This window comes from Notothenia rossii (assembly GCF_949606895.1).
Source record: "Notothenia rossii genome assembly, chromosome: 3".
Lineage (NCBI taxonomy): Eukaryota > Metazoa > Chordata > Actinopteri > Perciformes > Nototheniidae > Notothenia > Notothenia rossii.
Window position 1 is genome coordinate 67,480,048 of NC_136901.1, and position 17,129 is coordinate 67,497,176.

Consider the following 17,129-nt stretch of genomic DNA (forward strand, 5'->3'; position numbering starts at 1 on the left):
TTTAAAACGAATTCGCGTTGATTTGTAATTTACAGTGTATACAAATGCAGGAATTGTATGGAAATACCACTATTAATGTGCTAAAAATCGACTATCTTTTGGCATATAATTCATCCTATAACGACTCCAATAAGCAATTTGTTTCAGCAAACTAGGCCACTCGAACCACCGTGCCATTCCCATAAAAAATGCACTTTTAATGAAGTTTCAAAGCGTAATCTACATGAAGAATTTACGCGCAACGCCACATTGGAATTAAAATAAGAACAACAGCAAACAAACAGCCTGCATGTTAAATTATTTCCTACCTACACAGGCCTGCAGGCTACAACAACACGAGGCTAGAGGCTCCTGTCACCACCCTTCCCTCACTGTCTGTCATTCCTCCGGGTTACCGAGGCCCCGGCCACCCTCCAGCGGCCCCGGCCACCCTCCACAGGCAGCCCGCGGTCAGCTCACCTGCTCCGGCCTCCTCTCTCCGTCTCTGTCCCCACTGGCATGCTCCTCGGCTCAGCGCTCTTTAATGACTTTCTGGTGGCTGCAGCCTTCTTTTATTTCTCCTAAATGTATGAAAATGTATGCAAATTTAAATCAAGCTTAACCTGGGAGCTCGAGCAATATATTTAATGGAATTTTCAAACCAATAAGGAGAGTGAAAAGCATGTCCTCTAATGGCAAATATAATTACGCAGCTAGGTTAGTTCTCAGATGTGCAGATAGATATTTTATAGCTGTGAAAGGACCTGATGAGATTCTTAAAAGAATATAAGTCATGATGTGAGTGAGGACACATTTATCTATATAAGAAAATGCTGATTTTATTAACTTTAGGTTGTAAAAATGCACAGTATGTAATAGCACGTAATTGTGAGTTGGACCTGTCAGAGTATAGTACTTTTTGATATCTTATGGAAATCTTATTTTAAATACTAAATCGAATTAAAAGCCCAGGACATGCATGATTTTAGTCTGGCCAAAATGAGTATGGAACATACATGTCCTGTGCGTAAAATCTCGAGAGGTTCATTCTATAAACACCTCAGGATGTATTTTGTAAAAGTTAATAATTAGCAGTTATAACTGCTTTTGGTTTGATTGTAACCTACACAATTAAGTGTTGGCACGTCTAACAAATGCCATTGCGTTTTAATCTCCTCCTTCGCACTCGCTCAAGGGTGACAGGAGCAGCAATAAACTCGTGCGTAAATCAGTTGGAAAACTTTAATTAATAAACAGGAACTGCGCTCCACGCGCACATCATTCCACAGTCAGACCCACTGGACCAGCATCCCGACTCACTTCCGGTTCGAAAGCCCTGTAACCCTTTCCTCCCCGCAGCTCTGCGCTAACAGAGGCGGAGGTTCGGGTATCTACACTGTCATTGGTGGAGACGCGTCGTCACTGCGCCTCGGTCGCCCTGTGAGTGGCGGGGCGGACTGTCAGTCAATGCCATGCTGCTGCCGAGACTCCACAGAGAGGGAGATGTCAGAGGCTGAGGTGCTCCCTTCCTTCAGTAGCACTAGTGGGGTTCAGCAGCCAGCATGGCCACAGCTGCCTCCAGCCCCTACACCCTGCTCAGCTCCAGCCCCATGATCCACCCGGACAGCCAGGCCATGCAGCCTGCAAGCCCGTACAGAGGGCACCAGAAGCTCCTCCAGAGTGACTACCTGCAGAGCCTCCAGAGCAACGGGCACCCCCTCGCGCACCAGTGGGCGAGCAGCCTGTCGGAGGGCAGCCCATGGTCGGCCTCCATGGAGCAGCAGGACGTGAAGCCGGGCCGGGAGGACCTGCAGCTCGGCATCATCCATCACCGCTCCCCGCACGTTGCGCATCACTCCCCGCATCACAACAACCATGGCAACCACCCGGGAGCGTGGGGGACTCAGGTGTCCCACAACTCCTCCATCACCAGCGCTCAGCAGATCAACATCTACTCCCAGACGGGCTTCACTGTCAATGGCATGCTGGACCACGGTGGCCTCACGCCTCCACCCAACCAGCAGGGCCAGGGCATGCACCCGGGCCTCAGGGACACGCTCAGCCCGGAGCACAGCGACCTCGGCGGGCACCACTGCCACGACCACTCCGACGAGGAGACGCCGACGTCGGACGAGCTGGAGCTCTTTGCCAAGCAGTTCAAGCAGCGGAGGATCAAGCTGGGCTTCACGCAGGCGGACGTGGGGCTGGCCCTGGGCACACTCTACGGGAACGTGTTTTCCCAAACCACCATCTGCAGGTTCGAGGCTCTGCAGCTGAGCTTTAAAAACATGTGCAAACTCAAGCCGCTGCTGAACAAGTGGCTAGAGGAGGCGGACTCGACCACGGGCAGCGCGAGCAGTATAGACAAGATAGCAGCTCAGGGGAGGAAGAGGAAGAAGAGGACCTCCATCGAGGTGAGCGTGAAGGGGATTCTGGAGACGCACTTCCTCAAGTGTCCCAAACCCGCCGCGCCGGAGATCACGTCGCTCGCGGACTCGCTGCAGCTGGAGAAGGAGGTGGTGCGCGTGTGGTTCTGCAACCGGAGGCAGAAAGAGAAGCGCATGACGCCGCCGGGAGAGCTGCAGCACGAGGGACCTTATTCTCACGGCGGGAGCGCGGGAGACGCCTCGTCGTGCCACGATCTCTGACCGAAGCACCGGGAGGAATCCCCCCCCGGTACAGACTCTCCGGAGCGCTAGGGCACCTCCAAGCCCTTGCGCCCCGTCCCGGTACAGACTCCAGCACTGAAACACAATAACAATAACAGAGATACCTGTTCAGCCTTCATTTTATAACCGTCACAGGGGGCATTATTTTATCAAAACGTCACATTTCAGATCACCTTTTGGAGCCCGCCAAATTATTTTCTACATCACGGATATAAATACAAAATGTGCCTATAATAACCTGCCAGCGCCTTTGGTTTGTGTCACCACATCTTATCAGCTCGGTAATAATGATGTGATGGGACTTTTTATTTTTATTTTTTCGGGCTTCTTATTTGTGTTGTTTGATCAGCGGAGTGAAGCAAATAATCTTTTCTTAATTGATTTCTTGCAGCACCAGAGACCGTTTTTTTTACTGTCCACCTCATGCTTCCCTCGGGCTTATACACTGCTTTATTTCTCATATTTACACTCATTATTTTGTAACATACTCGTAGCAGATCTGTAATTATTTTTTGCATATGCAAATATTGGCCCTCATTTCAGTTGTAGAGCTACCAACATAATAGCACTTGGAGGTTTTGTTTTATTAAATTCCTCCCTAATGGCCTGTAGCTTATGAAGCCACACACACAGCTACAGCTATTTATAATTTCATGCATTTGATTTCAATCATCTTCGACCATATAAACTGTGTGGACTCTGAACCAGAGCCGAGAATAGAAAGAGGGGTTGACGACGCTATACACCTGCCTATCATTTTATTGTACGTCAGTATCAACATTTTATAATCTTAAATACTCCTGTTATTGGTTTATTTCTTAAGTATTTTTCCGAATATTGTACAGTTTTATATATTACCCTTTTGAAGTCATTAATTTAAACAAAAATGCTCTTAGTTATTCATGCACTTAATTAGCAATGTAAAAACACACACTATTTTCAGTAAGATTTGAACTGTTCCGGCGGTTTTATTCCAAATTTTGATGACAGCTCAAGTAATTATTTATTTTCAGTATAAAGCTTGTATTATGTTTTGAAATAAACTATGTATGTTGTAATAAACAATTTCTTGCTACAACTGTTCACTGTCTAAAACAGAGTGCAACTTTTGAATGAAGATTTAGAAGTAGACGTAAAATCATACAAAATTATTATTACGATACTTTTATTACAATATTATTATCTTATTTCTATTTTGATCTTCATCTTTATTTTAATGATTGTTTTGATCTGCATTTTTATATTTTAATTATTGTTTTGATCGTTTTTATAATAATATATGTTAATTATTTGGATTTGGATTGTAATATTACATTGTAATGATGGTTTTGATATTCATTTCTATTATAATATAATATTTTAAATATTGTTTTGATCTTCATTTTTATTCTAATATTATAATTATTATTCAAATATTGGGCAGCAATATTTCAACAAAAACTATATATATTTCTCGATTCAAAATCCCAATTACATTTTTATAAAATGTGAAAGTGCCTTCATGTTATTTGTGACCTATTATAATGACACTAAAGGCATTATTATGCTCCATTTATGTATGCATGCAATATACTGAAGCAGAGTAACCTTCACTCAGCTTCAAGGTCATGTCAAAGGGCAACTTTTCTCCAAGTTCCGGGTGTCAATAACAGCTGTAAAATATCCAGAGGTTCAACAGGTAGCTGGCTGCAGGTCTGCAGGCTCGACGCATCAAACTGAGCCGTTCTTCAGCACTTCCACTGAAATGTTATTGTCCGGGCCCTCTGCCCTCCTCAATCAGACATGCGTGATTTATCGCCTGGGCCGCCGGGCCTGACAGCAAAACACAATGACACACACACAATGACACACACACACACACACACACACACACACACACACACACACACACACACACACACACACACACACACACACACACACACACACACACACACACACACACATTCAGACATACACTCAGACACACACAATCAGAAGCAGATGAATCTCATTTCAAAGACTACAGCTGCGTATAATTGGGCATGCAAGGGCAAAATAGAACTATATTCCCCAAAAATAATCATAATGCCTTAAAAATAATTTAAGGATGGTTTGGAAATAAGTATAGCTAGATGCAGCTCTGCTTAAATGATTCAAAAATAGAGCTGCAGAGGGGAGAGTGAAGGAGGGGAGAGCGGAGAGGTGGAAGGGCGCTAGGCCTTGCCTTGAATTGGAGAGCCTGACTGGAATACTAATGCATCTGAATTTATGCATCTCCTCAGTCTGCAGCCCCGAGAGGGGGGTGGGGGAGACACAGAGAGAAGGAGAGGGGAGAAAGGAGAAAGACGGGAGGGAAAAGGGTGTGAGGGTGGAGGTGAAAGGGGGGTTGTGTAGAAGAAGAGAAAAGTAAAACCATGGTTGATTGATTCCATCCATCTATTTTAGTTCAAAATAATCCCTGATTTATGTTTAAAAAGGGGGGGGGGGGGGGGGGAAGAAATTCCCCTGGATGGAAGGAGGAGCGAGCAGCCGAGCAAACAAACAGAGAGCCAAGGTCCAGCACTGCAGTCTCCTCCAGCCTCCACCTCCTCAGTGTGGATGCTTCAAAAGCCTCTAACAGCACTTTACAAATCTGTAACTGACATTAATAAGTTACTCGTGAAAAATGATTGACTTGCAAAGGACAGGGAGAGAGATACAGCAGGTGCAAGATGAAAGCATATTTCAGAGGTACTAAATGAAGAAGTTGTGGTAATTATTTCTCAAAAAGAAAGCTTGAGGCTGGTCTTTGCTTGATCATTACAAAAAGAGAAACAGAAGTATTGACGTGTATAGATTTGAGGGGGCACACCGTTTTCATCGAAAACACTCATTTCCATTTGAATTTATTCTGTTTCCTGTTCCAAAGACTGGTTGGACGTCAAGAAGTGATCTTCTAAATAAACTGTTTTTATCTATTTCCCCCCCCCCCCCCCCCCCCCAAGCTTTTAAAAGAACGTCTCTGAAGGTCAACACATGGGATACAACACATTAAAGAGGAGTAATTTTAAAGCAGGGTGGTGCAAATTTACTGAGAAAAAAAAAGTTGGAGAGGAGATGATGAAGTGTTTGCAGTAAAACTGGAAGTCAAAGAGAGAACGCTGAAGCACATTTATCTTGAATTTGGAAGAGGGGAAGCAGAAGGCTGCAGTGGTACAGGGAACACACAGAAACCCACATGAGAGGATTCCTGCATGGGAATAATGAACCTCGGCTGCTGCTCCGTCTCATGGTTGTATGTTTTTGGACTTTACCCTTTATTTTAAAACCAAGTCTTACTATCAACATTATATGATACACAATTACTTGTGTTTAAAGGCAGTGGTTCCCAATCTTTCAGTGAAGGTCTCAGGCTCGAAAAGGAAATTCCCAGAACAAATGACCATAACTTCACTTCTAAAAGGGGTACATTATATTTGTTCTCAAAGCAATGATAAACCTGTGAGTTGGATGTAGAAGAATCAATATAGATTTTTTTTATTTTAAATGAAATTAGGATTGAACATAGTCAAAAAATGTAAATTATAGTGTCCGTCCAAAAAAAACATTACTTATAGTGAAAACCAACCTTGTAAGATGGGATAGTAGACTAAAAGATTTAGGAATCCAAACTATAACATATAATAAGTATCAAGATTGATGCAAAACAAGTGAAGTTTGACCTTTTTAGAGAGGTTTAGCACAAAAAACCCCACTTCTAGGGTCATTTGACCTATCTGTGGCCCCCCTTGTATTGGTTGATTTTGATGAATGACATCTTTTTTTAGCCGCTAGAGCCGATAATCTAGGGGAAGTTGCACACACACGTTACCAAATAAGGAGTGAGAGTGACGCGTAGGTAGGTTTTGCTTCCCCTGTCGCGAGTTCTGATCACTCAGTGATGATACTTATATGTATGGGATCTGTGGAATCTCAGCTTGCTAGCAAAGCTTGTTTGTGCAGATCCGATAAGTATATTGATCGATTTATACCTAGAGTTCTTTGCTAAGTACGTTAGCATTTTTTCGCTCAGGGCTCATTTAGACGCTTCTTGTGAGACTTGTGTTTTGTTTCGGTAGAAATGGTTCATATCGTCAGTTAGCTTAGTTTCTTCCCGTTAAGTGAGTATGACACATTCATAGTTTATTACATTTTAAGAAGCCCTGAGACACAGTTTCTTGAAAAAAGGCCTGTTAAGCCCCGTAGCCCAAGCAATCTAAAACTAAATTACTTGTGACTCCATTATTGATTGCATAATGTTGCAGTGGCTATCAGAACAACAACAAATCATTGTCTTGTTTAATATATTTTAGGCTAGAAAATTGGCCATTTCCACCTATTCAAAACAAAATGGGAGATTCACTTTTTGATTTTTTTCATTAAACTTGTTGTAAGTGCACCAAGATTTACATAACAAATTGAAATAGATTAAAGTAAAAAAAAAAAAAAAAAAGACACTACTAGAATAACTAGAACAAATGAAAGTGAGAAAAGTATTTTTCTTTTCAAATTAGATTAAGCTTTGCCTTTAATTACAAAAAAACGTGTTTATCATTTTGGTGTCATATTATTGAAACTATACTTGTATTTTATCACTGTTACATACACTATCACTTCCATCAAAATACTCTGTGAAAATTACAACAAGTAAAAAAAGAACTTAAATGATTTACTTCCAGAAGACAATATACAAAAAGGAGCACAGTGTTTATGATAACAAGTGGTAGCATCTGTAGCCAACACATACAGCAGATGCATTCAGGACGTCCTGTTAAATAATACAAATCTATGCATGTCCTGATCCGTGAGAAGTAGTAGGCCTAGGCTATAGCTTTGGTAGAGCACTTTTTTTTTTAGACCCAGGTTGTTCCATTTTAAATTGTATAAACTAATTTTCCAGCACTTATTCTCACAGGGAGCAGCGACACACTGATTCCTCACATTTTCAGTGTATTTGTGTGCACAGTCAACACATCCTCACACCCAGGTTGGCCTATGTTGACGTTATGTCAGTCCCCTGTGTCGGCTTTTTACAACGCAAGGGGCCGCCCTTAGCGTACATTTTCAACTTTCCGGGATTTGCCCTTAGCGTACATTTTCAACTTTCCGGGATTTGCCCTGAGCGTTCATTTTCAACTTTCTGGGATGTCCATAGGCTTCTACATAGCTCCCTAAACGTATGTTGTAGTGTGAACAGACAGGACACAACAAAGGACACAACATAGGCCGACCTGGGTGTGAGGATGTGTTGGCACAGTTCACCGTTGAAAATGCAAGCAGCCACGCTACTGCAGGGCACTGCCACCACTTCAAAGTGAATGTGCGGTAACCGTGGCTGAAGTTACCGTTAAAGCTGACAACGCCAGCTCCTAAGAAGCAGGAGGAACCCGAGGACCCTTAATCTAAATGTGTTGCTTTTAACCTATTTTAAGGCCTTCCTTAACAAGGACATTAACAAGTAGAGAGGCATGAATAACCAAAATGATGCAACTTTATTTCACAAATATAAATGTTAAAAATGTCAATGTTCAGCAGCTGTCAATGGATAAAAGGGCAAGTAGGCTATAAGTTACATTACTACATTAGTTTACCCTCCTCTGCTGCAGGTCTGAAAGTAGACATGGTTCCACCTCTGGCCCGAGAGTGAGAGGAGGGTGACCTACATTTATTATACTGCCCACAAGAAAACACTTTACAGAAAAACAGTAAAGAAGAGTGGCTGGCCTGGTCCTTTAAAAAAAGAAAACACAACATATTAGTTGCCAGCCTCAAACATAAATTCAACATAGTATTAAAAGAGTGTTAAAATCAAGGCATACTTTCACAGAGTAATAGATACTCCCAGCTCAATCCAGCAGAGGAAATGGTCACTCTCAGCTCTATTAATGTAAACAGATGTTATAAACAACAATAAAAGCTATAATAAAAGAAAGTTAACCAAGTAAATGTTTGCTTGGCTGGTTTGGACCAAAGTCAGGTTGGAAAGGTTTTTAAATGTTGTATGTTTTTTTCCCCAAACTTTGTCCATATATATTTTGTACCATATCTAGATTACACATATCTAGTAAAATAACCGTACATTTTTATATCGTATTTTCAGACTGTATTGGAATGTTCTTCCTCTACCAAAAATGTTCACTACCGAAACATAGCACATACACTGTAGTAAAAAAGTATGATATTAACCTGTTAAGATTGTTTTACCTTCCCTTCTCTAAATAGTATTTTAACAAATATGTCTTGAGGGTTTTCACAATTAAATCAATGCAATTTAATTTTTAAACACATTTCAAAGTTCAATTTATACAATTCATAAAAATCATAATGCAAACTTTCTTTGTAAAATGTATAATACGGATCATATTGATTCCAGAGTTGATGATGGTTGAAATTGAACATACATTAAACCAATCCAATCAGTATCATATCATTTTAGTTGATAAATCAATATACTTTATTTTTTACAAAACATCCAGTGTTTCGGTAGTGACCACCAACACGTTCTCACTCCCCACCAAGCGGCAAACTCTGGGGAACAGCCGGGACGCCAATACGGAAGTGCAACACACGGCAGTTCATACATGGGCCGCTAGGGACTGACTGCAGAAAGGAGCAATTTCCATAGGCCCCCATGTTAAAATGCCCAACTTTACAGCAGAAAAAAACCTGTTTCTACCCATGGATGTGTGACACTTGGGTCCTGCTTTGCTGTTGCTTTCTTGTACTTCACCAGAGTCAGTTTAAAATATCAATCAGCTTTTATTCCAAAACTAAGAATCCTCTAACACTGTTACAGTGATCGTATAGTGGTATCATTTGTTTAGAGAAAAAGGATTATAAATACAAACATAAAGAAACCCAATAACATTTATTACAAACATAAAACTATTTAGTTTGTAATTGTGCCAATAAAGATTAATCAAATTACTTAGATGAACAGTATTCAATAAAAACATTTAACAGCTCAAAATAAACATACCTGCAAACCAGGGAATAGACACACAGATCCACAGTTTAGCCACAGTATAGTGAGATGTTGCTCTACAAAGGAAAGTTTCACATCAGTGACGTAAATGCCACATATACTCCACGACGTTAGCGGCGAACTAGTTAGCTGAAAAACGGCTCACTCTCAGTTTATGTACAATTCTTTTAAAAAGTGATACACTACGGAATCTAAAGACATTTAGCTAAACATAAAATATAACCAATAATGCAGATAGATTATACACAGAATAGTACACGTAGATCACAATTATGATTATATTTACAACTGAGTGAACAGAGCAACAACTCACCCAAAGCTAAGAATCTGAGGTTACCTACTGTAACCCCAGCTTCTATGAGTAAATGGCGCAGCCCTCTAAGGCTATCGCTATTGGGTAATCCCCCTGCGCCCCCGCGCAGCACTGAAACACTTGTAGTCCACGCCCACCCGCAAGGTGGGCCCCACCCTCGGGCCTCCTTCCGGTATAAATAGGAAGGTGGCCCGGCAATCTGCTCCCATACAACATAACTTTTCTTCAGCTATTCGTAGAGCCAGTGGGGCCCCGCACTTAGAGGGCTGCGCCATTTACTCATAGAAGCTGGGGTTACAGTAGGTAACCTCAGTTCTATTTCGTATATGGCTTCGCCCTCTAAGGCTATCGCTATTGGGTTAAGGGCGAAGCATGATGTAGTCTGCGCCCCACTGGGTCCGCCCGGCACTAGAAGCACAGACATACCTGCTCAATAACACCCCCCTGCCTGATGTGCCATGCGTAATGGCTCATCACCGTACCTGGAACATAGCAAAACATGCCTATCTTCCCGACGGGGTGAAGGCTCGGAACAATACCGGCCGCTGTGAGAAAGTAGAGACGAAAGTCCCACCTCGTCCTCCGATCGTAGTGGGGGAACAGCAGCTCTCTGCGTGTCAGACAGGTAGGAGAGCGCCCAGCTGGATCCCTGACGGCACTCACTCTGACCAGGCACTCCGTACAAAGTGTGTCAGAGGAAAAAGGAACATCCCTCCTATGAGGGGAAAAGGGCCGCTCTCCGCGTGCCGAGAGGCAGGAGAGAGGCGCACAGCTGGCTCCCTGACGTCACTCACTCCAACAGGACACCCAGTACAGGGTGTGTCAGAGAGGAATGGGAGACATCCCTCAAATACAATTGAATAAACGAACAGGGGGAAGACCAAGATGCAGCCTTGCAAATATCTTCCACTCCACATTCCTCCGTGCAAAGCCGTGGAGGAGGACATTCCTCTGGTGGAGTGCGCATTGACGTTCTCCGGGAGCTCCACCCCAGAGGAGACATGCCTGTGACACAGCCTCACACAACCTGTGTGACAGCCGCTGTGCAGACAGAGGTTGCCCGATCGAGCGCTCTCTATAGTGCACAAACAGGCGCTGAGAATGGCGCAAGGCAGCCGTGCGCGCCACTAGCAAGACAGCGCGCGCACAGGACAGAAGAGATTTAGAAAAATAGCGGGGGTAAAAACCGCGCAAGACACTGTTCCTGGGATGACAGGAGTGTTTCTTGTATCCCATGGAACTGCTGGGGGGAGAGGCTTCTCTGTGAAGTGCCGTAATGGTCTTTCATGGTGACGAGCCACGCCATCGCCGCCGCTGCCCGTGAAGCAAAAGGGCTGCGAGGGAGTTTCCACACGCTGCCTTTCACTCCGTCTCTCCTCATGAGGCGCGTACACGCCCAGGGGAAGAGAGGTGTGTGCATGCTGTCCACACGAGGCGTTATAACGGTGCTCGTGGTTATTATGACCGTGTGTAGGAGGCATATCTGGGACAGAGGAATGCCGCGAGTTCTGCAGTTTATAAACCAATAGGTTAAAACAGCAGGCTTCTGCAGCGAATGAACCACCTCTGGAGTGTCCCCCTGTTGGAAGAGACTCAGGGGGATCATCACGTGACCAGCTGACGCCAACGCCGAGCAGCTGCGTCACGGAGAGGGCTGTGTGGGTTGTGACACGCCGGAGGAGAGCTGTCAGTTCTTCCCCTCGCTGCCGCGAGAGTGGCGCTCTCATGCTAGCTGAGTTTAACTCCACTCCCAGATAAAAGATTGTCTGAGAGGGAAGAGGACAGCTCTTCTTCCAATTTATTATGAAACCCAGGCTTTGACAGATGCGATACGAGATGTACCGTCTGTAAAGCGACTTCCTCCCTGGAGCGAGCCAGCAAATAGCAGGTCGTCCAGAGGAAACACACTCTCATCCCTCCTCTGTGTAGTGGTTCCAGCCTTCTCTACACAAATGCAAGGAGCCAGGAAATATCCGAACGGCAGACGATTGTCTGGTCTGATATTCCCCGAATGGAAAACGCAGGAATTTCCTGTGTTTCGGGATGATGGGTACGTGGAAGTATGCATCCTTCAGGTGGAAGTGAACCAGTCGTCCAGGTGAAAACATTCCAGCACCTGTTTGATCGTCAGTATGTGGAATACTGACAGATCGAGGATGTCTCATTCCCCCAGTCTTTTTCGGGATTAGAAAAATAACGGGAGTGAAAACCCCTGATTTTCCTCCCTTTGAGGAACCCTGGAAATATCCTCTTTCAACAGGAGTTCCAGCAGCTCGGATTGGAGCGCAAAGACATAGCTTCTGGGAGGACAGGAGTGTTTCCTGTATCCCATTGAACTGTGTGGGGGGTGGAGAGGCGAACTGCAGGACGTATCCTCTGCTGATCAGCCTGCTCATCCATCTGTCCATCAGACACACGCGCTGCCACTCTGAGAAACACTCTAAGAGCGGGCGCACATGCTCGAGATATTCTGTGGTCGTCATGACAACGAGCCACGCCAGGGAGTCTCCACACGGTGCGTTTCACTCCGGCTCTCATCATGAGTCGTGTACACGCTCAGGGGATGAATGGAGGTGTGTGCAGTGCTGTCCACACGAGGCGTTATAACAGCGCTCATGGGTTTATTATGACCGTGTGTAGGAGGCGTATCTCGGGCAGCCGGCTTAATTAGCGAGCTCTGCAGGTTATTAACCGATAGGTTAAAACCAGCAGGCTTCTTGCAGCGTGACCTGGCGCCGTGGCGCTGTTGGCGCTGCGGGCGCTGCCACTGGGGGCACTCAGCCTGGAATACTGCTCAGTCCCCCGTTCTGGCGTCTCTGTGATGCCATTGCCCTCGCCGCCACTGTGAGGCGAAAGGGCTGCGAGGAAGCCTCCACACGCTGCGTTTCACTCCGACTCTCATCATGAGGCGCGTACACGCTCAGGGGATGGATGGAGGTGTGTGCAGTGCTGCCCACATGAGGCGTTATAACGGCGCTCATGGGTTTATTAAGGCCGTGTGTACGAGGCGTATTTCGGACAGAGGAATGCCGCGAGCTCTGCAGGTTATTAACCGAGGTTAAAACGGGCAGGCTTCTGCAGCGAGCCCTGCTGGTAATCAACAGATTAGTGGCAGCCGGCTTAATTAGCGAGCTCTGCAGTTAATTAACCGATAGGTTAAAACCAGCAGGATTCTGCAGCGAGCCCTGACGCCGTGGCGCTGCGGGCGCTTCCGCTGGGGGCACTCAGCCTGGAATACTGCTCATTCCCCCGTTCTGGCTTCTCTGTGATGTGCTGTAATGGTCGTCATGGTGACGAGCCACGCCATTGCCCTCGCCGCCGCTGCCCGTGAGGCGAAAGGGCTGCGAGGAAACCTCCACACGCTGCGTTTCACTCCGGCTGTCATCATGAGGGTTGTACACGCTCAGGGGATGAGTGGAGGACGGGTGCAGTGCTGTCCCCATGAGGCGTTAAACCGGCGCTCATGGGTTATTATGACCGTGTGTAGGAGGCGTATCTCGGACAGGGGAATGCCGCGAGCTCTGCAGGTTTATTAACCGATAGGTTAAAACCAGCAGGCTTCTGCAGGGAGCCCTGGCGCCGTGGCGCTGCGGGCGCTTCTGCCGGGGGCACTCAGCCTGGAATACTGCTCATTCCCCCGTTCTGGCTTCTCTGTGATGTGCTCTAATGGTCGTCATGGTGACGAGCCACGCCATTGCCCTCGCCGCCGCTGCCCGTGAGGCGAAAGGGCTGCGAGGAAACCTCCACACGCTGCGTTTCACTCCGGCTGTCATCATGAGGCGTGTACACGCTCAGGGGATGAGTGGAGGTGTGTGCAGTGCTGTCCCCATGAGGCGTTAAACCGGCGCTCATGGATTATTATGACCGTGTGTAGGAGGCGTATCTCGGAGAGGGGAATGCCGCGAGCTCTGCAGGTTTATTAACCGATAGGTTAAAACCAGCAGGCTTCTGCAGGGAGCCCTGCTGTCTACTTATCAACAGATTAGTGGCAGCTGGCTTAATTACCGGCTCCGCTTCCTCGGAGGCTCTCGCGGAGCAGACCAGGAGCGAGGGAGCTTCACTCCCCTTTGACTCGCCGCTGGGAGACCCTGTCTCTGGGGTGGCGGGGGAGCGGAGACGTGGGACGGAGCCCCTGCAGCCGCCGGGGCGGTTGCTGTGGGCGTCTTTCCGCTTGCGGCCTCCTGTGGCCGGCGTGGACGCCGCGGCTGCTGCGGGCGTTGGTGCCGCTGTGGCAGATCAGCCGACTGGAGCCAGCTGTACATGCTGACGAATGCCGTCCACCTGTTCCGCGGCCGTCTTCATGGACTCCACCATGGCGTGGAACTGGGGTCCGAACAGCCCGTCCGGGCTGATTGGAGCGTCCAGTAGCACTTTTCTGGCCGTCTCCGTAACAGACGCCGCCGCGCTGTGGTGACGGAGAGGGGGAAAGCATGTTCGGCCGCCAAGCTGGCACCCTGCTCCGACTCTGTCTCCCCCGTCCGGGGGAGAGGAGGGAGGGGAGAACCGAATGGTGAACCGTGGAAGGAGGCGGGGCATTGCCCTCGCCGCCGCTGCCCGTGAGGCGAAAGGGCTGCGAGGAAACCTCCACACGCTGCGTTTCACTCCGGCTGTCATCATGAGGCGTGTACACGCTCAGGGGATGAGTGGAGGTGTGTGCAGTGTTGTCCACATGAGGCGTTATACCGGCGCTCACGGGTTATGACCGTGTGTAGGAGGCGTATCTCGGACAGAGGAATGCCGCGAGCAGGCTTCTGCAGGGAGCCCTGCTGTCTACTTAATCAACAGATTAGTGGCAGCCGGCTTAATTACCGGCTCCGTTTCGTCGGAGGCTCTCGCGGAGCCGACCAGGAGCGGGGGAGCCTCACTCCCATTTGACTCGCCGCTAGGAGACCCTGTCTCTGGGGTGGCGGGGGAGCGGAGACGTGGGACGGAGCCCCTGCAGCCGCCGGGGCGGTTGCTGTGAGCGTCTTTCCGCTTGCGGCCTCTTGTGGCCGGCGTGGATGCCGCGGCTGCTGCGGGCGTTGGTGCCGCTGTGGCTGCTCAGCCGACTGGAGCCAGCTGTGCTGGCGAATGCCGTCCACCTGTTCCGCGGCCGTCTTCATGGACTCCATCATGGCGTGGAACTGGGGTCCGAACAGCCCGTCCGGGCTGATTGGAGCGTCCAGTAGCACTTTTCTGGCCGTCTCCGTAACAGACGCCGCCGCGCTGTGGTGACGGAGAGGGGGAAAGCATGTTCGGCCGCCAAGCTGGCACCCTGCTCCGACTCTGTCTCCCCTGTCCGGGGGAGAGGAGGGAGGGGAGAACCGAACGGTGAACCGTGGAGGGAGGCGGGGCAGGAGTTGCTTCGGACTCCTGCCCGGCACTCTGCCCCAGGGACACGAGGCCCCGTCCGCGGGCTCGTAAGCCTGGACGGGCCAATCGTCCTCCTCGGCCACAGCAGCAAGAGTGTCCGCTCTCCGCTTCCTGTCGCCCGAGGGGAGACGAGCGCAGTGCATGCTACCTGCTGGTTTAGAGCCGCGTACGCGTGCTCTGACCCCCGGCAGGATTCGCATACTGCTTTTATCTCTGCAGGTCATAACTCATTATGAACCCAGAGCCACATGAGGGACAACCACGGACCTGTTGCTCATGATGATTCTCAATTGCTGTGCTTCAGTAACTGTGCTGGTTTGCTGAAAAAAAGAGGGAGCAGATTGCCGGGCCACCTTCCTATTTATACCGGAAGGAGGCCCAAGGGTGGGGCCCACCTTGCGGGTGGGCGTGGACTACAAGTGTTTCAGTGCTGCGCGGGGGCGCAGGGGGATTACCCAATAGCGATAGCCTTAGAGGGCGAAGCCATATACGAAATAGAACCTCTAATACTGACGGATTCACAAAATGCACCACATTCAGCGCAACACTAGCTTCCGGCTGCGGCTTTTCAAAATAAAATAAAATTACAAAACTATGGCTGTAGTCCCAGTTTAACAGGATTTAATAAAACACACAATTATTTACACTGTTACATACACCCCCCTTAAATTCTGTTAAACTCCAGGCAAATACTGAACATCATCGAGACAAGAGGGTAAGAAAAAGAAAAATATATTTGTGGTGGCTGTTCGAGGTGAAACCAAATCAAAGACACAAATCACAGTCGATACAAAATCCTCCCATAAGGAGTGAAAAAGGATAGGGAGGTACCAGGCCCAATACTTTTCTCAGACCAGCAGAAGATGCCATTTACACCTTCAAAGCATCTCATCTAAGGCAACACACATAGCATACCCACAAATCTACAAACGCATACAAATACTACTCGGATATAACCCATAAAAAACTGGTAGAATATCCTGACTGCTTAAACCTCAAATATCCTATGGAAGAATGCAAAAACTGAACTTGTAACAGATGAGGTATCTTCAACCTTCTGTGCTGCCATCTCATATATCAACTTTTTAGGAGGTTTGACATGCCTCCCACATCTAGTAGTGACTGAACCACCACAGGTCGCATGAACACTATGAGGTTGCGTGCAAATAGCATTGGTTTCATCAACAACTTCTGTGTAAGTTAAACGAGAAACACCAACTGAGTCTGGGTCAGTCAAGTCAGCAACACTCACAGGGTCTGGGTCAGGTGGTAGAGTCACACTGTCAGGGTCGGTTGGTAGAGTCACACTGTCAGGGTCTGAGTCAGATGAGTGAGCATCACTGGCAGGGACTGAATCAGGTGAGTGAGCATCACTGGCAAGGACTGGGTCAGGTGAGTCAGCATCACTGGCAGGGACTGGGTCAGGTGAGTTCATGAGCCAGTCCACAGTGCGATCGTAGCCATCTTCATTGTCCACAAGCACAGAGACTTGACTACTTCCACATTCCTCATCCCCATTATCTGACTCGACAAACGAGGCAGGAGTTTCAACCTCGTCTATGAAAAGAAAGTCAACCGGGAGAAGCAGGTTCCGATGCACAACTCTCTCTTTTCCAGATTGGGCATCTCTTATCCTGTACACGTTAATCCCAGCCCTCACCGACACAACATCATAGGGCGTAGAAACCCACTTGAGACGTGGCACCCGGCCAAACATGAGGTAAAAAGGGGCAAAGACGGTTGTCTCATGTACTGTGCAGTTGTAGCAAAAGGTCAGCGTCTGCAACACCCGGGGCCACCTGGCTTTCATTGTTGGGGGAAGGGTTCTCAA

The 17,129-nt window shown here is 47.4% G+C and overlaps 1 protein-coding gene across 1 annotated transcript; it reads left to right on the forward strand.

Annotated features, from left to right (window-relative positions):
* The first annotated feature begins 1,471 nt into the window (after nt 1-1,471).
* LOC307034468 (POU domain, class 3, transcription factor 4-like) lies at nt 1,472-3,795 on the forward strand. The gene has a single exon (XM_079673304.1). The coding sequence runs from the start codon at nt 1,542-1,544 to the stop codon at nt 2,625-2,627; it is 1,086 nt and encodes a 361-aa protein (XP_079529430.1). The 5' UTR covers nt 1,472-1,541; the 3' UTR covers nt 2,628-3,795.
* Nucleotides 3,796-17,129: the final 13,334 nt, after the last annotated feature.

Excerpts from the sequence above, each read along its gene's own strand:
- LOC307034468 (XM_079673304.1), top strand. The coding sequence starts at position 1,542 with ATGGCCACAGCTGCCTCCAGCCCCTACACCCTGCTCAGCTCCAGCCCC.